Genomic DNA, 25,000 nt, shown 5'->3' on the forward strand with positions numbered 1-25,000 from the left:
AAACCGTAGCAAAATTGTACATTTTACACATGCCAAGCCTTGCTCCTTGCGCTAAATCCACCCTGTCCAGGAGACGGCTCGGTCGCGCTTTAATAATCCACATCAAATATTATGCGGGCGCACCACTCCACGGTCTCCTTTTTACTGTTTCTGCTGTCAGTCAACCAACTGGCTCAAGTCGCATCTTATGTATAGGGACATTTATAGTGTTGTAAAACTTACGGATGTTGGAGATGATATTTGTAGCATAGGCCTAAATAATAATATAAAAAAATAATAATAAAATGAATTATAATGAATACTTAAATGATTAATTAATACGTGATTCATCACACTTAAAACAATAATCATGACTAAACGTTTTCAAATTTCAAACCAATACCTGTTTCAGCAACTTAGTTAAAAAATACCTCCCACTATTAGCTTAACATTACCAAGGTAATTACATATAGTCTCCCAAATATCAGGTCCAGTACCTACAGCCAACAGCATGCCATGATCAAGTGTCCCAAACATCAGGACCAATACCTACAGCCAACAGCATGCCATAATCAAGTCTCCCAAACATCAGGACCAATACCTACTGCCAACAGCATGCCATAATCAAGTCTCCCAAACATCAGGACCAATACCTACAGCCAACAGCATGCCATGATCAAGTCTCCCAAACATCAGGACCAATACCTACAGCCAACAGCATGCCATAATCAAGTCTCCCAAACATCAGGACCAATACCTATTGTCAACAGCATGCCATGATCAAGTCTCCCAAACATCAGGACCAATACCTACTGCCAACAGCATGCCATAATCAAGTCTCCCAAACATCAGGACCAATACCTACTGTCAACAGCATGCCATAATCAAGTCTCCCAAACATCAGGACCAATACCTACTGCCAACAGCATGCCATAATCAAGTCTCCCAAACATCAGGACCAATACCTACTGTCAACAGCATGCCATAATCAAGTCTCCCAAACATCAGGACCAATACCTACTGCCAACAGCATGCCATAATCAAGTCTCCCAAACATCAGGACCAATACCTACAGCCAACAGCATGCCATAATCAAGTCTCCCAAACATCAGGACCAATACCTACAGCCAACAGCATGCCATAATCAAGTCTCCCAAACATCAGGACCAATACCTATTGTCAACAGCATGCCATAATCAAGTCTCCCAAACATCAGGACCAATACCTACTGCCAACAGCATGCCATAATCAAGTCTCCCAAACATCAGGACCAATACCTACTGTCAACAGCATGCCATGATCAAGTCTCCCAAACATCAGGACCAATACCTACAGCCAACAGCATGCCATGATCAAGTCTCCCAAACATCAGGACCAATACCTACAGCCAACAGCATGCCATGATCAAGTCTCCCAAACATCAGGACCAATACCTACTGCCAACAGCATGCCATGATCAAGTCTCCCAAACATCAGGACCAATACCTACAGCCAACAGCATGCCATGATCAAGTCTCCCAAACATCAGGACCAATACCTACTGCCAACAGCATGCCATAATCAAGTCTCCCAAACATCAGGACCAATACCTACAGCCAACAGCATGCCATAATCAAGTCTCCCAAACATCAGGACCAATACCTACTGCCAACAGCATGCCATAATCAAGTCTCCCAAACATCAGGACCAATACCTACAGCCAACAGCATGCCATAATCAAGTCTCCCAAACATCAGGACCAATACCTACAGCCAACAGCATGCCATAATCAAGTCTCCCAAACATCAGGACCAATACCTACTGCCAACAGCATGCCATAATCAAGTCTCCCAAACATCAGGACCAATACCTACAGCCAACAGCATGCCATGATCAAGTCTCCCAAACATCAGGACCAATACCTACTGTCAACAGCATGCCATAATCAAGTCTCCCAAACATCAGGACCAATACCTACTGTCAACAGCATGCCATGATCAAGTCTCCCAAACATCAGGACCAATACCTACAGCCAACAGCATGCCATAATCAAGTCTCCCAAACATCAGGACCAATACCTACAGCCAACAGCATGCCATAATCAAGTCTCCCAAACATCAGGACCAATACCTACTGTCAACAGCATGCCATAATCAAGTCTCCCAAACATCAGGACCAATACCTACAGCCAACAGCATGCCATAATCAAGTCTCCCAAACATCAGGACCAATACCTACTGCCAACAGCATGCCATAATCAAGTCTCCCAAACATCAGGACCAATACCTACTGTCAACAGCATGCCATAATCAAGTCTCCCAAACATCAGGACCAATACCTACTGTCAACAGCATGCCATAATCAAGTCTCCCAAACATCAGGACCAATACCTACTGCCAACAGCATGCCATAATCAAGTCTCCCAAACATCAGGACCAATACCTACAGCCAACAGCATGCCATAATCAAGTGTCCCAAACATCAGGACCAATACCTACTGCCAACAGCATGCCATGATCAAGTCTCCCAAACATCAGGACCAATACCTACAGCCAACAGCATGCCATGATCAAGTCTCCCAAACATCAGGACCAATACCTACTGTCAACAGCATGCCATGATCAAGTATATCTTCCTGGTGAGAGAGAAAGAAAAAGAGAGGACTTTGGTTTACAGTCAGTGACTGTTGTCTGACAGGCAGCAAAGTCCAGTCTGATGTGCAATCAGCTTGTTAATTCCAGAATTAGCTTACCATGATTGTCCTTAAACACCCTTTCATTGTTTTACAGCCAGAGTCATCTCACAATATTTACTGTGTGGTGGTTTATCAGTAGGGGAAGAGTCTGTAGACCAAGTGCTGCTGCTAGCTAGCAGCTCTTCAGGTGTGCTTCGACGTGAGGCTAACGTGAGGGAAACTATGAGGGTTACTGAGGCTACACACACACACACACACACACACACACAAGCACGCACGTACACACACACAAGCACGCACGCACGCACGCACGCACGCACGCACGCACGCACGCACACACACACACACACACACACACACACACACACACACACACACACACACACACACACACACACACACACACACACACACACACACACAGATCTACACACTATACATAAAACACACATCACACACACCAAACTATACATCGAAATGATGATATGCATTTACTGTCACCACACACAGTCACCCTTTTCACAGCAGAGCATGACTCACTGACATGGCTCACATTGACAGTCACACATGTCCCACGTCTCCATGCCTCGTTACAGCACAGACACGGGGCTTTCACACTAACACAAAACGGAAACGCGGTTCACACCATAAGAGCACTCTGGAGCATCCTGTGTGTCCAGTTTCCCCCCAGTATTATTTCCTCTGTTGGAAGTATGTGTTACTTCAAAACCGGACGCCATAACTACAACTCTCTGTGATTACAGTCTAATAAACAGTCATTTAACACAATGCTAAATGACTCTGTCTCAGTCGATGATAGCTGGGGACTGTCACTTCCTGTCAACGGCTATGTTCCGTTTAGCCCCCTTATGGTCGAGATCAGGAGAAACGGATCCGAAGTGCCAACTTCCACCTCAACAGCGTGGCAGGATTTAAAATCCAGACGACCAATAAGAAGAGTCCAAACAAAGCCAAGTAGCCAATAAGAGCAGTTAATAAATGATATGAAGACAACGAGGGGCTGTTTTACCATGGCACTGTGCAGGGTAGGGGGGCTGTCCAGGGGGCGGGGAGAGAGGGGGGACACCTTGCTGCAGTAGGGAGTCAGGGGGAGGTGCATGACAGCCTGTCCATCATCTCTCTCTTCCTCTTCCAGTCTCTGTCTGCTGGTTGCCATGACTACTTCTCCATCTGTCCCCCCATATGGAGAGATTGGTCGCTTGGAAGACATCCTGGAAAAAAACAGAGAGAGAGAAAGAAGAGAGGGAGAGAGAGAGAGGGAGAGTGAGTATGAAACATTCAGGGATGTAATATGAGCTGTGGGTGACAGTGGGAGAAACACTAGTCTTTGATCCATTTCAATAGTTATATTTATAGAAATAGTCAATCATGATTAATTTCCTATTATTCATTGGTCCCCAATGGCCCGCTCTCTGTGTCTCTAAATCCCTAGTCTCTGTGTCTCTGAATCCCTCTCTCTCTCTCAGCAGACAATACACACTATAATAATATAGAGTCAATAATCTACATCCGCTAGCCAGAGGAAAAGCACAATCACATCCATGTTTACCATCAGGTCCTTTCAACGTTCACACACACACACACACACACACACACACACACACACACACACACACACACACACACACACACACACACACACACACACACACACACACACACACACACACACACACACACACACACACACACACACACACACACACACACACACACACACACACACACACACACACACACACACATACGGTACGCAATAACCCATTACTGCAAATGGAGCCAGGTTGGGCTGACATCTTATGACAAATGGCCGAGGCATGACGTGGGCCCTTTCACTCCAGCAGCACGCTGACAGTGATGTGTATGAAAACCTCGGCCCTGACGATACCAGTGAAAATAACAAACATAGAGGCTGTGCATTTGTTACTTTGCCTTTGTTTCCCATTGAATGCATAAGGAGGGGAAGAACAGTGGCATCTAGTAGATAAACTCTCCCCAACATAAATGTGCCCCCCGGTGAATAGGGACAAAATGAAAACGTTCCAATAATAGAGTTTAATGCGGCTGGCAGCGTCTCCCTAAGTGCTTTCAAAGGCTCTCGTTCAGCCTTGAAGTTACTGCTACGATGACACAGGGTGAGAGGAGGGAGGGAGAAAGAGAAGGAGAGAGAAGGAGAGAGAAGGAGAGGGAGGGAGGAGACACTAATGTATATGCTGAAAGTCAGACATACGAGGAGCAACAGGCTAGGAGCCCAAGATTCCAAACTGCATTTCCTGCACCGCCACCAACAACCATTCCGTTTGAGAAAGAAGGAGGAGACAAACAGGAGAATATGTAAACCTTCTGAGCAGGACCGCTGTCCCTAGAGGTTCAAACAGATGTCAAATGTATTGAGTGTTTCTTCAAGGAAGTGAGTGGCAGCTGCCAGTATTCCGTGAGTTCTCTGTTTCGATTCGACACTGTATTAATTAATAGTCCAGTAATCCAGTCACCTCTGCCTCTGTCAAATCTGTCTTGCCTACTACGGACTAAAAAAGGCATACCGTGTACTAATCGTACTACGTACTATTTACAACGTACTGTTTAGGAACATCGAATGTAATAAGCAACATAAACATCCTGGGCTCATCCAGACTGAGAATGCTTCATCCAATGAAATTGCATGTATTCCCGCCATTCGTGTGTTTTGTGACAGGGTGTCACCATATATGATTATGAGCTATTCTCGTTCCTCAGTTGTCATGTTTTGTCTTAGATTGTCTTGTCATTTTGCTTTTCCCTCTGTTCGTTTTCCCCCTGCTGGTCTTTTTAGGTTCGTTCCCCTTTTTCTCTCTCTCTTCCTCTCTCTCTTCTCTCTATCGTTCCGTTCCTGCTCCCAGCTGTTCCTATTCCCCTAATCAATCATTTAGTCTTCCCACACCTGTTCCCTATCCTTTTCCCTGATTAGAGTCCCTATTTCTCCCCTTGTTTTCCGTTTCTGCCCTGTCGGATCCTTGTCTATTGTTCACCGTGCTGTGTCTGTGTATCGCCCTGTCGTGTCGTGTTTCCCTCAGATGCTGCGTGGTGAGCAGGTGTCTGAGTCTGCTACGTTCAAGTGCCTTCCCGAGGCAACCTGCAGTTCTTGATCGAGTCTCCAGTCTGTTCTCGTCATTACGAGTGGAATTATGTCTTATGATTGTAGATTTGCTTTACTGGATTAAAGACTCTGTTTTCGCCAAGTCGCTTTTGGGTCCTCATTCACCTGCATGACAGAAGGATCCGACCAAAGAATGGACCCAGCGACTACAGACGCTCGTAACACTGCCGTCGAGATCCAAGGAGCCATGCTCGGCAGACACGAGCAGGAATTGTCTGCTGCTCGCCATGCCGTGGAGAACCTGGCCGCTCAGGTTTCCGACCTCTCTGGACAGTTCCAGAGTCTTCGTCTCGTGCCACCTGTTACTTCCTGGCCTGCTGAGCCTCCGGAACCTAGGGTTAATAACCCACCTTGCTACTCCGGGCAGCCCACGGAGTGCCGCTCCTTTCTCACCCAGTGTGATATTGTGTTCTCTCTCCAACCCAACACATACTCTAGAGAGAGAGCTCGGGTTGCTTACGTCATTTCACTCCTTACTGGCCGGGCTCGAGAGTGGGGCACAGCTATCTGGGAGGCAAGGGCTGATTGTTCAAACAATTACCAGAACTTTAAAGAGGAGATGATTCGGGTTTTTGACCGTTCAGTTTTTGGTAGGAGGCTTCTAGGGCCCTGGCTTCCCTATGCCAAGGTGATCGATCCATAACGGATTACTCTATAGAGTTTCGCACTCTTGCTGCCTCTAGTGACTGGAACGAGCCGGCGCTGCTCGCTCGTTTTCTGGAGGGACTCCACGCAGTGGTCAAAGATGAGATTCTCTCTCGGGAGGTTCCTTCCAGTGTGGACTCTTTGATTGCTCTCGCCATCCGCATAGAACGACGGGTAGATCTTCGTCACCAAGCTCGTGGAAGAGAGCTCGCGTCAACGGTGTTTCCCTGCTCCACATCGCAACCATCTCCCTCCTCTGGCTCAGAGACTGAGCCCATGCAGCTGGGAGGTATTCGCATCTCGACTAAGGAGAGGGAACGGAGGATCACCAACCGCCTGTGCCTCTATTGCGGATTTGATGGACATTTTGTCAATTCATGTCCAGTAAAGGCCAGAGCTCATCAGTAAGCGGAGGGCTACTGGTGAGCGCTACTACTCAGGTCTCTTCATCTAGATCCTGTACTACTATGTCGGTCCATCTACGCTGGACCGGTTCGGGTGCTACATGCAGTGCCTTGATTGACTCTGGGGCTGAGGGTTGTTTCATGGACGAAGCATGGGCTCGGAAACATGACATTCCTTTCAGACAGTTAGACAAGCCTACGCCCATGTTAGCCTTAGATGGTAGTCATCTTCCCAGTATCAGATTTGAGACACTACCTTTAACTCTCACAGTATCTGGTAACCACAGTGAGACTATTTCTTTTTTGATTTTTCGTTCACCTTTTACACCTGTTGTTTTGGGTCATCCCTGGCTAGTATGTCATAATCCTTCTATTAATTGGTCTAGTAATTCTATCCTATCCTGGAACGTTTCTTGTCATGTGAAGTGTTTAATGTCTGCCATCCCTCCCATTTCTTCTGTCCCCACTTCTCAGGAGGAACCTGGCGATTTGACAGGAGTGCCGGAGGAATATCATGATCTGCGCACGGTCTTCAGTCGGTCCCGAGCCAACTCCCTTCCTCCTCACCGGTCGTATGACTGTAGTATTGATCTCCTTCCGGGGACCACTCCTCCTCGGGGTAGACTATACTCTCTGTCGGCTCCCGAACGTAAGGCTCTCGAGGATTATTTATCTGTGTCTCTTGACGCCGGTACCATAGTGCCTTCTTCCTCTCCGGCCGGGGCGGGGTTCTTTTTGTTAAGAAAAGGACGGTACTCTGCGCCCCTGCGTGGATTATCGAGGGCTGAATGACATAACGGTTAAGAATCGTTATCCGCTTCCCCTTATGTCATCAGCCTTCGAGATTCTGCAGGGAGCCAGGTGCTTTACTAAGTTGGACCTTCGTAACGCTTACCATCTCGTGCGCATCAGAGAGGGGGACGAGTGGAAAACGGCGTTTAACACTCCGTTAGGGCATTTTGAGTACCGGGTTCTGCCGTTTGGTCTCGCCAATGCGCCAGCTGTTTTTCAGGCATTAGTTAATGATGTTCTGAGAGACATGCTGAACATCTTTGTATTTGTCTATCTTGACGATATCCTGATTTTTTCACCGTCACTCGAGATTCATGTTCAGCACGTTCGACGTGTTCTACAGCGCCTTTTAGAGAATTGTCTCTACGTGAAGGCTGAGAAGTGCTCTTTTCATGTCTCCTCCGTTACTTTTCTCGGTTCCGTTATTTCCGCTGAAGGCATTCAGATGGATTCCGCTAAGGTCCAAGCTGTCAGTGATTGGCCCGTTCCAAGGTCACGTGTCGAGTTGCAGCGCTTTCTAGGTTTCGCTAATTTCTATCGGCGTTTCATTCGTAATTTCGGTCAAGTTGCTGCCCCTCTCACAGCTCTTACTTCTGTCAAGACGTGTTTTAAGTGGTCCGGTTCCGCCCAGGGAGCTTTTGATCTTCTAAAAGAACGTTTTACGTCCGCTCCTATCCTCGTTACTCCTGACGTCACTAGACAATTCATTGTCGAGGTTGACGCTTCAGAGGTAGGCGTGGGAGCCATTCTATCCCAGCGCTTCCAGTCTGACGATAAGGTTCATCCTTGCGCTTATTTTTCTCATCGCCTGTCGCCATCTGAACGCAACTATGATGTGGGTAACCGCGAACTGCTCGCCATCCGCTTAGCCCTAGGCGAATGGCGACAGTGGTTGGAGGGGGCGACCGTTCCTTTGTCGTTTGGACAGACCATAAGAACCTTGAGTACATCCGTTCTGCCAAACGACTTAATGCCCGTCAAGCTCGTTGGGCGTTGTTTTTCGCTCGTTTCGAGTTTGTGATTTCTTACCGTCCGGGTAGCAAAAACACCAAGCCTGATGCCTTAACCCGTCTGTTTAGTTCTTCTGTGGCTTCTACTGATCCCGAGGGATTCTTCCTTATGGGCGTGTTGTCGGGTTGACAGTCTGGGGAATTGAAAGACAGGTTAAGCAAGCACTCACGCACACTGCGTCGCCGCGCGCTTGTCCTAGTAACCTCCTGTTCGTTCCTGTTTCCACTCGTCTGGCTGTTCTTCAGTGGGCTCACTCTGCCAAATTAGCTGGTCATCCCGGTGTTCGAGGCACTCTTGCGTCTATTCGCCAGCGCTTTTGGTGGCCGACTCAGGAGCGTGACACGCGCCGTTTCGTGGCTGCTTGTTCGGACTGCGCGCAGACTAAGTCGGGTAACTCTCCTCCTACCGGTCGTCTCAGACCGCTCCCCATTCCTTCTCGACCATGGTCTCACATCGCCCTAGACTTCATTACCGGTCTGCCTTTGTCTGCGGGGAAGACTGTGATTCTTACGGTTGTCGATAGGTTCTCTAAGGCGGCACATTTCATTCCCCTCGCTAAACTTCCTTCCGCTAAGGAGACGGCACAAATCATCATCGAGAATGTGTTCAGAATTCATGGCCTCCCGTTAGACGCCGTTTCAGACAGAGGCCCGCAATTCACGTCACAGTTTTGGAGGGAGTTCTGTCGTTTGATTGGTGCGTCCGTCAGTCTCTCTTCCGGGTTTCATCCCCAGTCTAACGGTCAAGCAGAGAGGGCCAATCAGACGATTGGTCGCATACTACGCAGCCTTTCTTTCAGAAACCCTGCGTCTTGGGCAGAACAGCTCCCCTGGGCAGAATACGCTCACAACTCGCTTCCTTCGTCTGCTACCGGGTTATCTCCGTTTCAGAGTAGTCTGGGTTACCAGCCTCCTCTGTTCTCATCCCAGCTTGCCGAGTCCAGCGTTCCCTCCGCTCAAGCGTTTGTCCAACGTTGTGAGCGCACCTGGAGGAGGGTGAGGTCTGCACTTTGCCGTTACAGGGCACAGACTGTGAGAGCCGCCAATAAACGTAGGATTAAGAGTCCAAGGTATTGTTGCGGCCAGAGAGTGTGGCTTTCCACTCGCAACCTTCCTCTTACGACAGCTTCTCGTAAGTTGACTCCGCGGTTCATTGGTCCGTTCCGTGTCTCCCAGGTCGTCAATCCTGTCGCTGTGCGACTGCTTCTTCCGCGACATCTTCGTCGCGTCCATCCTGTCTTCCATGTCTCCTGTGTCAAGCCCTTTCTTCGCACCCCGTTCGTCTTCCCTCCCCCTCCCGTCCTTGTCGAGAGCGCACCTATTTACAAGGTACGTAGGATCATGGACATGCGTTCTCGGGGACGGGGTCACCAATACTTAGTGGATTGGGAGGGTTACGGTCCTGAGGAGAGGAGTTGGGTTCCGTCTCGGGACGTGCTGGACCGTTCACTTATTGATGATTTCCTCCGTTGCCGCCAGGATTCCTCCTCGAGTGCGCCAGGAGGCGCTCGGTGAGTGGGGGGTACTGTCATGTTTTGTCTTAGATTGTCTTGTCATTTTGCTTTTCCCTCTGTTCGTTTTCCCCTGCTGGTCTTTTTTAGGTTCGTTCCCCTTTTTCTCTCTCTCTTCCTCTCTCTCTTCTCTCTATCGTTCCGTTCCTGCTCCCAGCTGTTCCTATTCCCCTAATCAATCATTTAGTCTTCCCACACCTGTTCCCTATCCTTTTCCCTGATTAGAGTCCCTATTTCTCCCCTTGTTTTCCGTTTCTGCCCTGTCGGATCCTTGTCTATTGTTCACCGTGCTGTGTCTGTGTATCGCCCTGTCGTGTCGTGTTTCCCTCAGATGCTGCGTGGTGAGCAGGTGTCTGAGTCTGCTACGTTCAAGTGCCTTCCCGAGGCAACCTGCAGTTCTTGATCGAGTCTCCAGTCTGTTCTCGTCATTACGAGTGGAATTATGTCTTATGATTGTAGATTTGCTTTACTGGATTAAAGACTCGCCAAGTCGCTTTTGGGTCCTCATTCACCTGCATGACATCAGTAGCGTGCAGCGAAGTCTACTAGATGAAAAGCCGAAAGGAGTTTGACCTCCTGGCGTTTAAAGCGTACAACATGTCAGAGATGTCACATACTATAAAACCCATTTTCGCGTACCCAAAACGCCTACTATTTACAACATGTCAGAGATGTCACATACTATAAAACCCATTTTCGCGTACCCAAAACGCCTACTATTTACAACATGTCAGAGATGTCACATACTATAAAACCCATTTTCGCGTACCCAAAACGCCTACTATTTACAACATGTCAGAGATGTCACATACTATAAAACCCATTTTCGCGTACCCAAAACGCCTACTATTTACAACATGTCAGAGATGTCACATACTATAAAACCCATTTTCGCGTACCCAAAACGCCTACTATTTACAACATGTCAGAGATGTCACATACTATAAAACCCATTTTCGCGTACCCAAAACACCTACTATTTAACTACACATGCCTATTCCAGAATTCCCTTATCTATCTGCACATGCTATTCCAGAATTCCCTTATCTATCTGCACATGCCTATTCCAGAATTCCCTTATCTATCTACACATGCCTATTCCAGAATTCCCTTATCTATCTGCACATGCCTATTCCAGAATTCCCTTATCTATCTACACATGCCTATTCCAGAATTCCCTTATCTATCTACACATGCCTATTCCAGAATTCCCTTATCTGCACATGCCTATTCCAGAATTCCCTTATCTATCTGCACATGCCTATTCCAGAATTCCCTTATCTATCTGCACATGCCTATTCCAGAATTCCCTTATCTATCTGCACATGCCTATTCCAGAATTCCCTTATCTATCTACACATGCCTATTCCAGAATTCCCTTATCTAACTACACATGCCCATTCCAGAATTCCCTTATCTAACTACACATGCCTATTCCAGAATTCCCTTATCTATCTACACATGCCTATTCCAGAATTCCCTTATCTATCTACACATGCCTATTCCAGAATTCCCTTATCTATCTACACATGCCTATTCCAGAATTCCCTTATCTATCTGCACATGCTATTCCAGAATTCCCTTATCTATCTGCACATGCCTATTCCAGAATTCCCTTATCTAACTACACATGCTTATTCCAGAATTCCCTTATCTATCTGCACATGCCTATTCCAGAATTCCCTTATCTATCTGCACATGCCTATTCCAGAATTCCCTTATCTAACTACACATGCCTATTCCAGAATTCCCTTATCTATCTACACATGCCTATTCCAGAATTCCCTTATCTATCTGCACATGCCTATTCCAGAATTCCCTTATCTATCTACACATGCCTATTCCAGAATTCCCTTATCTATCTACACATGCCTATTCCAGAATTCCCTTATCTATCTGCACATGCTATTCCAGAATTCCCTTATCTATCTGCACATGCCTATTCCAGAATTCCCTTATCTAACTACACATGCCTATTCCAGAATTCCCTTATCTAACTACACATGCCTATTCCAGAATTCCCTTATCTGTCTACACAGGCTTTGAACACAGCAGCAGCAGTGATGCTGACAAATGATCAAATGAAAGGAGAAGGTAAGACAAGTTTTTCCAAAACCACAAGAAATTATAGAAATGAAAACAATTGTGATATATCTAAATATATATCTTTACCACAAGAAAGTGTAGAATTGAAAACAATTGTGATATTTCTAAATATATATCTTTATCACAAGAAAGTGTAGAATTGAAAACAATTGTGATATTTCTAAATATATATCTTTACCACAAGAAAGTGTAGAATTGAAAACAATTGTGATATTTCTAAATATATATCTTTACCACAAGAAAATGTAGAAATGAAAACAATTGTGATATTTCTAAATATATATCTTTATCATCTGTGAAATGTTAGAAAGTGTGTGTTGAGTTCCCCCAGTGTTTCACACTCTGGGCAGAGAGAGAGGAAGGCCCAGCTGTATCAACTATAGGCCACGCGACGCGCACACACACACACACGCACGCACGCACGCACGCACGCACGCACGCACACACACACACACACACACACACACACACACACACACACACACACACACACACACACACACACACACACACACACACAGCAGGTCTGTCCTCATCACAGGCTGTTTACTTTACCTCCTTTCACTCTCACACACTGGAGCCTTTTGTTCCTGCTACACACACACACACACACACACACACACACACACACACACACACACACACACACACACACACACACACACACACACACACACACACACACACACACACACACACACACACACACACACACACACACACACACACACCACTCAGATAAACACAGCCCCTCCTCACACACACACAACCGTCCTCAGTCCACCCCACCTTAACCAGACCACCGCCCCTCCACCCATGTCCTGTCCACACCTCTCTTCCCAGCTGCACTCCTCCCACGTCCTCTAGACACCACACAGGACTGGAGTGGTAACCCTGGACACTGATCTAAGGTCAGTTTGGGGTTTTACCGCTGAATAGTTAAGGGTAGCAGCAGGGAGGGTACGCTGATCCTAGATCTGTGTACCTAAGAGCAACTTTTGGGCAGGTCACACACCTCCCAGGAGAACAAGAACCCAGTCTGTTGGATGCTGCGACTCCGGAATATTCCTGAGGTTAGACACAACACCCTCTCTCTCCTCCTCTCACCCCTCCACCCCCCCTCTTTCCTCCCCTCTGCTGTGCCCTCCGCTCCTCCCTCCATCTCCCTCTCACCCCTCCATCCTTCCTCCTTTCACAGCTCTCCTCTTGAGCAATAAAATGTATATTTCCCTTCAAGCCTTTGATGTCTAATCACTATAGAAATCAGCACACCGTGTGTGCAGGTTATAGCAGCTATTTCATTTCAAGTTGGCAGACCTGTCCTGCACAAGAGGCTGCTCCATGAAACATTGAACCCATGTACAGTAGTGGTGTTGGGATTAAAAAGAAGGGCTTTATTAAGTCGATACATTGGCAGCTAAGCCAGTCTCCAAGGTCATAATTAGCGACCATTAGCATAATTTCACTCCTTCCTTCTGTGGCGAAACACAGACAGACATGCCAGAACACCTCCCCTCTCTCCACGGCAGCCGGAAAAATACAACCAGGCACATACAGACACACCGGGCCGTTACACACACACACACACACACACACACACACACACACACACACACACACACACACACACACACACACACACACACACACACACACACACACACACACACACACACACACACACACACACACACACACACACACACACACACACACACACTCATGGCAAACTGAACATGCTCGACGCGCCAACATTCCGACCAATACATGATGTAAAAACAATCTTTTTAAATCGACAGCACGGGAACCACTGGAAAGAGAACTGGACATCTGATGTGTTCAGAAATCACGACTCAGGTGTCCAGCTCTCTACCTTCCTCTCTCAACGGTGCACACACGCACACACACACCCTGGCTGAGAGTTTGCGTTAGCTACTAAGCTTAGATTAAAGAACCACTTCCCCTGGAAGACTTCATCTCTTTGATGATGACTGAGTCCCTCTCATATTACACATGTACATGTACTGTTAAGTCACTAATCGGCCAAATACTGTGTCCATATTAACTACCCAAGTAGACTGATTGACTGTTAATCTCCGTCACAGACTGACTGCCCGGTGGTTAACTCACTTAACACCAGCCAGTCCAGCACAAATGACCCACTTCAACGACGACTCTGCACAGAGAGAGAGAGGAACGAGCTGACATACACACATCTAGAGACACACACACACACGCACACGCACGCGCACGCACACGCACACGCACACGCACACACACACACACACACACACACACACACACACACACACACACACACACACACACACACACACACACACACACACACTGAGCCCCGTGTCTCCACACATCCCAGTAGCAATGTGTTAAATGATTCATGTTAGAGGTGCTCCGACGGGAGTAAAGATTTGTTTCATGAAGACTGAGTGAGAAACAAAGCAGTCATCTCCTATATGCTAGATGATATTACACACACCTTCAGACTGCTCTCTGTCTCTCTCTATCTGTCTCTCTCTCTGTCTCTCTGTCTCTGTCTCTCTGTCTCTCTGTCTCTCAATTCAATTCAATTCAATTCAAGGGCTTTATTGGCATGGAAAACATGTGTTAACATTGCCAAAGCAAGTGAAGTAGATAATATATAAAGTGAATATATAAAGTGAAATAAACAATAAAAATTAACAGTAAACATTACACATACATAAGTTTCAAAACAATAAAGACATTACAAATGTCATATTATATATATACAGTGTTTTAACAATGTACAAATGGTAAAGGACACAAGATAAAATAAATAAGCATAAATAGGGTTGTATTTACAATGGTGTGTGTTCTTCACTGGTTGCCCTTTTCTCTCTCTCTATCTGTCTCTTTCTCTTTCTATCTCTCTGTATCTCTGTCTCTCTCTATCTGTCTCATTCTCTTTCTATCTCTCTGTCTCTCTGTCTCTCTCTATCTGTCTCATTCTCTGTCTCTCTCTGTCTCTCTCTATCTGTCTCATTCTCTTTCTATCTCTCTGTCTCCCTGTCTCTATCTGTCTCATTCTCTTTCTATCTCTCTGTCTCCCTGTCTCTATCTGTCTCATTCTCTTTCTATCTCTCTGTCTCTGTCTCTCTGTCTCTCTCTATCTGTCTCATTCTCTTTCTATCTCTCTGTCTCTCTGTCTCTATCTGTCTCATTCTCTTTCTATCTCTCTGTCTCTGTCTCTCTCTCTGTCTCTCTGTATCTCTCTATCTGTCTCATTCTCTCTCTGTCTATCTCTCTGTCTCTTATCTGTCTCTCTCTCTGCCTCTGTCTCATTATCTCTCTATCTGTCTCATTCTCTTTCTATCTCTCTGTCTCTCTCTGTCTCTCTCTATCTGTCTCATTCTCTTTCTATCTCTCTGTCTCTCTCTGTCTCTCTCTATCTGTCTCATTCTCTTTCTATCTCTCTGTCTCCCTGTCTCTATCTGTCTCATTCTCTTTCTATCTCTCTGTCTCTCTCTCTCTGTCTCTGTATCTCTCTATCTGTCTCATTCTCTTTCTATCTCTCTGTCTCTCTCTCTCTCTGTCTCTGTCTCTCTGTATCTCTCTATCTGTCTCATTCTCTTTCTATCTCTCTGTCTCTCTGTCTCTCTCTCTCTATGTCTCTGTCTCTCTGTATCTCTCTATCTGTCTCATTCTCTTTCTACCTCTCTCTCTCTCTGTATCTCTCTATCTGTCTCATTCTCTTTCTATCTCTCTGTCTCTCTGTCTCTCTCTATCTGTCTCATTCTCTTTCTATTTCTCTGTCTCTCTCTCTCTCTGTCTCTATCTATCTGTCTCATTCTCTTTCTATCTCTCTGTCTCTCTCTAATTCTCTTTCTATCTCTCTGTCTCCCTGTCTCTATCTGTCTCATTCTCTTTCTATCTCTCTGTATCTCTGTCTCTCTCTATCTGTCTCATTCTCTTTCTATCTCTCTGCCTCTCTCTCTCTGTATCTCTCTATCTGTCTCATTCTCTTTCTATCTCTCTGTCTCTCTGTCTCTCTCTATCTGTCTCATTCTCTTTCTATCTCTCTGTCTCTCTCTCTGTCTCTCTCTCTCTGTCTCTATCTATCTGTCTCATTCTCTTTCTATCTCTCTGTCTCACTCTATGTCTCTGTCTCTCTGTCTCTCTCTTATTCTCTTTCTATCTCTCTGTCTCTCTCTCTATCTGTCTCATTCTCTTTCTATCTCTCTGTCTTGGTCAGTCTCTTTCTCGCTTTCTTTCTCTAAATCTCTCTGTTCATCTATCTTTCCCTCTCTTAGTAATAATTCTTCCTCTTCTTCTACAGAGATCAGAATGTTTCTCTAGAGAATACTACATTAACTGTGTTATGTACACAACCATTATCCTCTATTTGACCTGTGATCCTGTACTTCAATTGCTGAATAAACATGCATATTAAACAGATAGAAATGAATATTAGAAGTTCATATAGGTCCAGTTACCACACTGCTTAAAATCATTACAACCTTTAAATCCCCAAGAGGTCGTGACGTCATCTCTGTGCGACCCTTCCTCTACTACCTGTCAGTCAGGTGACAGTTAGCTGCGTGTGAATGCATGTGTGTGTGAGAGAGAACTTTACAGCTGTGTCTGAGGTAAGGGAACAGAACAGTGTATCAAACAGCAGTACAGAAAACCTCAGCATGTCCATAGGTACACTGTATAACACCTGAGGAATGACTGTAAACCAATGGTCCATCAGGTATTGAAATATGGTATCAACTCCCTCCCTCCCTCCCTCCCTCCCTCCCTCCCTCCCTCCCTCCCTCCCTCCCTCCCTCCCTCCCTCCCTCCCTCCCTCCCTCCCTCCCTCCCTCCCTCCCTCCCTCCCTCCCTCTGGTGAAGCACTGAGCTAGCTTGTAGTATTGTCTTACTTAGTGATCCTTCTTTACACAATCAGCTGTTTGTCCCCCCGCCTCCTCTCCTCCTCCTCCCCACCTCCTCCTCCTCCTCCTCCTCCTCCTCCTCCTCCTCCTCCTCCTCCTCCTCCTCCTCCTCCTCCTCCTCTCCGTGTCTTGTTTGACTCTTAAGGATATTGCCTAATATCTATTAATAGGCTGTCCTTTCTGTCAGTGGGAACAGTGAGGCTGCAACAGGAGAAAGGGAACACATAAGCTAGTGGATTTAAGGACTCCACACTTCAATGGAGTCAGTGATATTCCCTGGTCATTGTAGTGGCTAGTAGTCATTTCAGCTAGTAGGCTACACACACACACCAACCACTCTCATTGACTTGACTGTCATTCTATCTATTCTGTTCCAGTTACATGTTCAATGTCATATGGGTGATGACAAGAGGAGAGTGTATAAAGGAATGAGAGAAACCTTGTAGAATTATTGCAGATGTACTGTATGCTAACATGACGCACCGACACAGACGCACACTCACACACAAAGCGCCCTCTGTTTTTTTCTCTGAAATGGAGGCTGAGGGAGCGACCGCGTTTCCTGTCCAGATTAACCACAAAAGGCAATAAGACAGTGGCTAATGTCACTGTCATCAATGTCATCACACACACACACACTTGGGACTTTGAACATCGGCTGTGTGTGTGTGTGTGTGTGTGTGTGTGTGTGTGTGTGTGTGTGTGTGTGTGTGTGTGTGTGTGTGTGTGTGTGTGTGTGTGTGTGTGTGTGTGTGTGTGTGTGTGTGTGTGTGTGTGTGTGTGTGTGTGTGTGTGTGTGTGTGTGTGTGTGTGTGTGTGTGTGTGTGTGTGTGTATGTGTGTGTGCTGTCAGGGAGGACAGAGGGCCAGCTCATGTATTTTGTGGTCCCCAAAGTGCTTCAGTCTCTCTCTCTCTCTCTCTCTCTCTCTCTCTCTCTCTCTCTCTCTCTCTCTCTCTCTCTCTCTCTCTCCTGTCCTGTTCTGTCCTGCCTGGGCTGTAGATAGTCATCACTGCTCATTGCAGCAGTCTGCATACTCCATCATGTTGTTGTAATTGTTATTTCTTCAGACTGAGTCACCACGCTGTGATTTTCACTGCCATTTTACCTTGGAGAGATTCCATATGAGGGTTAGCTGGGGAAAATAAAGCAAGTGAAATGGGACTGAAAAAGGCCGCCAGTCATTCACTCGGTCTCTCTTTCTCTCTCTCTTTCTGGGCTGGTTGAGCTGACAGTCGCGGGGCTCGGCCGTGAGAAAGCTTTGGAGAGGGAGAAAAACGGCAAAACGACAATGTCGCCGTTGCATTTCAGACCTATTCCCTGATGTTTATGAGGGAAGAAGTGGAGCCTTAATGTTTATTGACAGATGAACACAGATTTTCCATTGTGTGACGCTCACTGTTTAGACTCCAGTTGTTCAGCTCATCCATAAAAAGTCTTGTCCATTTGTCTCTGTCATTCTCTACGGCTCCCTGTAAAAAACACCAGACAGAGGCTCACTCAGCTCTCTGGAGTGGCCCACGGATAGAAGAGAAACAACAACAGACTGAACAGTCACTCTCTCTGTCTCTCTCTCTCTCTCTCTCTCTCTCTCACACACACACACACACACACACACACACACACACACACACACACACACACACACACACACACACACACACACACACACACACACACACACACACACACACACACACACACACACACACACACACACACACACACACACACACACACACACACACACACACACGTACGCACGCGCACGCACGCAAGGAAACAGGAACGCAGACAGGCGAAAGCACACACAAACACACACTCACATCCACATACCCACTTATTCACAGCTGGGCTCTCCCTTTTGCCCCGTCCTTTGAAACTCTCCCACCTCACCCAAATGGCCTCCTCCCTTCCCTTGACCCCCCTCCTCCCCTCCCTCTTCCCCTCCTCCCCCTTTCCCCCGTCCTCCTCCCTACCTGCAGACACAGAGTTGCTATTGTACCACCCTGGGTAAGGCCAACGAGACTAACACTGTCTGTCATTGTGGGGCGTACAGGGATGGAAAGAGGGAGAGAGAGGGGGATGGAAGGCGGGATGGAGGGACAGAGGACACAGGAATGAGAGAATCCCAGGACAGGACTTTGCTTGGCTTCTTCCCCTCTCAGAATCAACAGCCTCTGACTTTTAATACTCCAACCGACCATGATGCAATAGTCTGCCCTAAACTTTGACCTCTAACCTCTGGCCATGTGACCCATCTCTCGTTAGCCCCCCTCAATGAACCCAGAAGACTCCCACCCAAACAGAGAAGACAGACACACAGACAGAGGGACACAAGAGGGGCGGCCAGAGAAAAGTCCTCTGCACTTTCGCCTCCAAACTACTGAAACTAATTTATCAGTCGCCGATTGGCTGTTAGAGAGGTCAGCTGACAGCACTGGGGAGGTCTGTGGGTTGAGAGTGGAGGGGAGAGAGAGGGAGAGAGAGGGAGACATTTAGCATTCTGCTCTGCTATTCTTCTGTCTGTCTTTCTTTCTTTTTTCCAACATGGAGACACGGTTATCAAGCCACTCGGCGGACTTACAATATGGGCCAGACAATGGACCAGTCTGAGAGAAAGACCCAGAGACAGAGAGAGAGAGAGACAGAGAGAGAGAGAGAGAAAGAGGCCCAGAGAGGCCATAGGGAGAGAGAGAGAGAGAAAGGGAGAGAGAGGACAAGGTCTGCATTAGTGTTCAGACCACGGACACACCACTCAATTACGCACACACACACACACACACACACACACACACACACACACACACACACACACACACACACACACACACACACACACACACACACACACACACACACACACACACACACACACACACACACACACACACACACACACACACACACACACACACACACACACACACACACACACACACACACACACACACACACACACACACACACACACACACACTGTACCCCGCTTTCTCATAACAGATAACAGTCCGTAACACGCCACCCTATCCCTTTAAAAACACTTAACCATTTTAATCCGCAATGCTTTTCTAGTTAATGCTACATAAATCCAATTTACTACAGGTCAACTTTAATTCACATTACACACTTTGATTCCCATAATTCCTGAATGAATTCCATTCAATGTAAAAGTTTCAAACAGTAACAAATTACACTACCACAAAAAATAATCCACTGTCCTACTTTACAATAATATCCCACAATGTATTACAATGCAATACCAATGCAATGATTCCACACTAAAATACACATTTATACCTATAATTGTAGCAGCAGAAATTGAAGTGTTCTTTTATAACCATGTATGCAGCTTTACTCATAAGGCACATTTAGGTGTTTAGACATCTGGTGTGGACCCACTCATAAAAGGCGACATTACACCACGACCCCCCCCCCCCCTCCCCCAATAAACACACAGGGACAAACGGTAGAGAGTGAGAGTTCCACACTGCTCCCCTCAGCACCCCTAGGAGTCCCTTTCCTCATCTCTGCTCCTTCCTTACAATCAGTCTCGCTCTTTTCCCTTTACTTCTGCATCTCTCTCTTTCTATCGATCGGTCTCTTTCTTCCTCTCTTTCTGTGTCTCTCTTTCTGTTACCCTCTCTCTAGGGTAGCCTAGTGGTTGGAGCGTTGGGCTAGTAACCGAAAGGTTGCAAGTTCATATCCCCTGGCTGACAAGGTGCAAATCTGTCGTTCTGCCCCTGAACAGGCAGTTAACCCACTGTTCCTAGGCCGTCATTGAAAATAAGAATTTGTTCTTTAACTGACTTGCCTAGTTAAATAAACGTTTAAAAAAATAAAATATGCTCTCTGTTTCTCTATACCTTCACTCTATCCTCTCTCTCTCTGTTTCTCTATACCTTCACTCTATCCTCTCTCTCTCTCTCTCTCTCTCTGTTTCTCTATACCTTCACTCTATCCTCTCTCTCTATCTCTCTCTCTCTCTCCCTCTCTCTCTCTCTCTCTCTGTTTCTCTATACCTTCACTCTATCCTCTCTCTCTCTCTCTCTGTTTCTCTATACCTTCACTCTATCCTCTCTCTCTCTCTCTCTCTCTCTCTGTTTCTCTATACCTTCACTCTATCCTCTCTCTCTCTCTCTCTCTCTCTCCCCTCTCTCTCTCTCTCTCTCTGTTTCTCTATACCTTCACTCTATCCTCTCTCTCTCTCTCTCTGTTTCTCTATACCTTCACTCTATCCTCTCTCTCTCTCTCTCTCTCTCTCTCTCTCTCTCTCTCTCTCTCTCTCTCTCTCTCTCTCTCTGTTTCTCTATACCTTCACTCTATCCTCTCTCTCTCTCTCTCTCTCTCTCTCTCTCTGTTTCTCTGTTTCTCTATACCTTCACTCTATCCTCTCTCTCTCTCTCTCTCTCTCTCTCTCTCTCTCTCTCTCTCTCTCTCTCTCTCTCTCTCTCTCTCTCTCTCTCTCTCTCGCTATCCCTGTGGAATCTGTCACTTTGACCACAGAATCTGTCTGATACACTCATACCACAGCCATGTCAGCGAAATCACTCTATTCCAGTATTTCATACAAGCATCACAGACATTCTTAGTAAAGATGTCAATGTATCTGAAGGAGCCATCAAATCATTATTATTTCCACAACTGAACAAAATGTCAGTGAGACGACTTAAAGAAAGATTGATAATAATACCAAAATATACAACAATATTAGTGTAATATTATAATGACAATAATAACATTACATTATAATAATCACATTAACACACACTAGTATAAAGATACCAATAACAATAATAATATATTCATCATCATCATCATCGTATATTCAAACATTACTCAGCAGAAATGACTGTAAATAGTGCGAAAATGGTTGTGATTTACGCCACATGAAAACCAATCCAGTCAACATCGGTCAATCTATTCTGTATCTCAATCTGTTCATTCAGCGTCAATGATGACGATAAAGCTCCTTAAAAACAAACCATTCTCATCTCGTATCCCTCAATTACATCTCAAACTAATCAGGAGACAATAAAGAGGACGGAGAATGTCTTCTTGTCACATGGCCAGCTCAGCCCATTGCCCAACACTGCACAGAACATACATGTACTGTGTTTTTGTGACAGAACTTTTAAAGCAGCTGTAAACCAACATTAGAGCAGAAAGTGCTTTCCCACCAACGCAGTAATTCTCTGCATCTCACTTTTCTTCTCCTGATAACTCATAACTATATAACTATATAAATACATTTGATTTGATTTGGATGATAACTGAAGCAGAAGACAGATGAAGGCGGCGGTGAACGAGAACGGAGAGAAAGAAAGAGAAGCGAACACTTACAGAGTCGCAGGAACAGAAAGCATCCGGACCGATGATGGTATGTCTCACACACACACACACACACACTGCACTCATACACTCTCTCTCCCTCTGCGTTGAAGAGACTAATGCACAACTCTCTCTCTCTCTCTCTCTCTCTCTCTCTCTCTCTCTCTCTCTCTCTCTCTCTCTCTCTCTCTCTCTCTCTCTCTCTCTCTCTCTCTCACGCACGCACACAAACACACAGGCGCACACACACTGTAGAGAGCCTCACACTCATAAACACACACTACACAGGTTACAGTCAAACCGGCACAGTTCGCCCTTCCCTCCCTCCTTATTCACTGATCGAGTACATTACTGGAGAGCAGACGTTTAACCAGACGTTTTCTAAGTCAATGTAATCCCTGCATTTATCTCCAAACGTTCTGCTTTTACATGTAATCCTTTACGTGTTTAATAACACATAGTCTGCCGTTGTTATCTTTTCTCTCTTCCCCCTCTTTGCGGATAGATGACTTGTTAAAAACATTTTTTGGGGGCGAAATATAAATGTGTTGTTAATTCGGGGTTAAAACTCTGAGACTTTATCTCCAAACAAAAGATTAGTTTGATCTGGCAAAACAGTACGGTACCTTAATGCAATAAAAGTCAAGTGAGAGAGGGGCATGTATAAAAAATACCGGTATTAAAAAGGGGTATTATGGGTAATCTTTCTTTCAGGGCATTAACTTCAAACAGCCATTATTCCCCAGCAAAGCTCGTTTTGTTGTCGACGCGAACTGTAAATCGCTGAGAATATTTGCACCTCTCTCACACGACAGAGGAAAACATAGGCTGTCGTTGTAAATAAGAATTTGTTCCTAACTGACTTGCCTGGTTAAATAAAGGTTAAATTAAAAAAAATACAAAAAATAAACATCAACCCTCTCAACAGCTGTTGCTGTAACGACAGAAAAACAATCACACTTAACTGTGAGATAATGTGTGTGAATATTTTAGTTTAACATCTACAAATAAAAGATTGGACATTTTGTTTAAATTTAAGCTTTTAACATTTAGTGTGGTTGTGTTTTATTTAATCTACTGGAATTTAAAATGAGTTTAGTCTGTGAAAACAACCCAAGAATTCTCCCACCCTGAACAATTTGCTCATGTTCGATAGCAGCTCGACATGAATGTGAGCTGTCTTATCTCAGGGTGTCAAAATAGCCCTTCAGATAAAGCAGAAGTACAACTAGTTGCCAGGCATTCTGAATAGTGAACTGTAGATTGATTCTGTGACTGCCAGGTAGTTAGCTGGTGAATGGGAACCTTCTGAGAAACTCTTGTCAAACTGAATCTCACTGTTCACGCCCTCACCTCAGCACATAGAAACAGAGCCCTCACCCCAGCACATAGAAACAGAGCCCTCACCTCAGCACATAGAAACAGAGCCCTCACCTCAGCACATAGAAACAGAGCCCTCACCTCAGCACATAGAAACAGAGCCCTCACCTCAGCACATAGAAACAGAGCCCTCACCCCAGCACATAGAAACAGAGCCCTCACCTCAGCACATAGAAACAGAGCCCTCACCTCAGCACATAGAAACAGAGCCCTCACCTCAGCACATAGAAACAGAGCCCTCACCTCAGCACATAGAAACAGAGCCCTCACCTCAGCACATGGAAACAGAGTTTTTCACACACACACACACACACACACACACACACACACACACACACACACACACACACACACACACACACACACACACACACACACACACACACACACACACACACACACAGACACAGACACAGACACACACACACACACACACACACACACACACACACACACACACACACACACACACACACACACACACACACACACACACACACACACACACACACACACACACACACACACACACACACACACACACACACAGACAGTGAGTAACACTGCTGCTTGAACACGGCAATGAACATGTTGACATGAACAACTTAGTTAAACTGGAACGTGTGCAATGGAGAGAGAGGAGGGAAAGAGGAAGAGAGAGAGAGAGAGAGAGAGAGAGAGAGAGAGAGAGAGAGAGAGAGAGAGAGAGAGAGAGAGAGAGAGAGAGAGAGAGAGAGGGAGAGAGAGAGAGAGAGAGAGAGAGAGAGAGAGAGAGAGAGAGAGAGAGAGAGAGAGAGAGAGAGAGAGAGAGAGAGAGAGAGAGAGAGAGAGAGAGAGAGAGAGCGAGAGGGAGAGAGAGAGGAGAGAGAGAGAGAGAGACAGAGAGAGAGAGAGAGAGAGAGAGAGAGAGAGAGAGAGAGAGAGAGAGAGAGAGAGAGAGAGAGAGAGAGAGAGAGAGAGAGAGAGAGAGAGAGAGAGAGAGAGAGAGAGAGAGAGAGAGAGGGAGAGGGAGAGGGAGAGAGAGAGAGAGAGAGCGAGAGGGAGAGGGAGAGCAGGGCCAAAGTCACAGATCACTTCTCATTGTCACTCTGATTACC

The 25,000-nt window shown here is 46.0% G+C and overlaps 1 protein-coding gene across 1 annotated transcript in view; it reads right to left on the reverse strand.

Moving 5' to 3' along the window:
• Positions 1–25,000, reverse strand: part of LOC123994605 (transcription factor SOX-5-like) — a 152,352-nt gene that overhangs the window by 126,685 nt on the left and 667 nt on the right. The window contains 1 exon segment of the mRNA XM_046297403.1: positions 3,684–3,885. Within this exon segment, the coding sequence (XP_046153359.1) occupies positions 3,684–3,885 (202 nt within the window).

Source organism: Oncorhynchus gorbuscha, linkage group LG14, assembly GCF_021184085.1.
Source record: "Oncorhynchus gorbuscha isolate QuinsamMale2020 ecotype Even-year linkage group LG14, OgorEven_v1.0, whole genome shotgun sequence".
Lineage (NCBI taxonomy): Eukaryota > Metazoa > Chordata > Actinopteri > Salmoniformes > Salmonidae > Oncorhynchus > Oncorhynchus gorbuscha.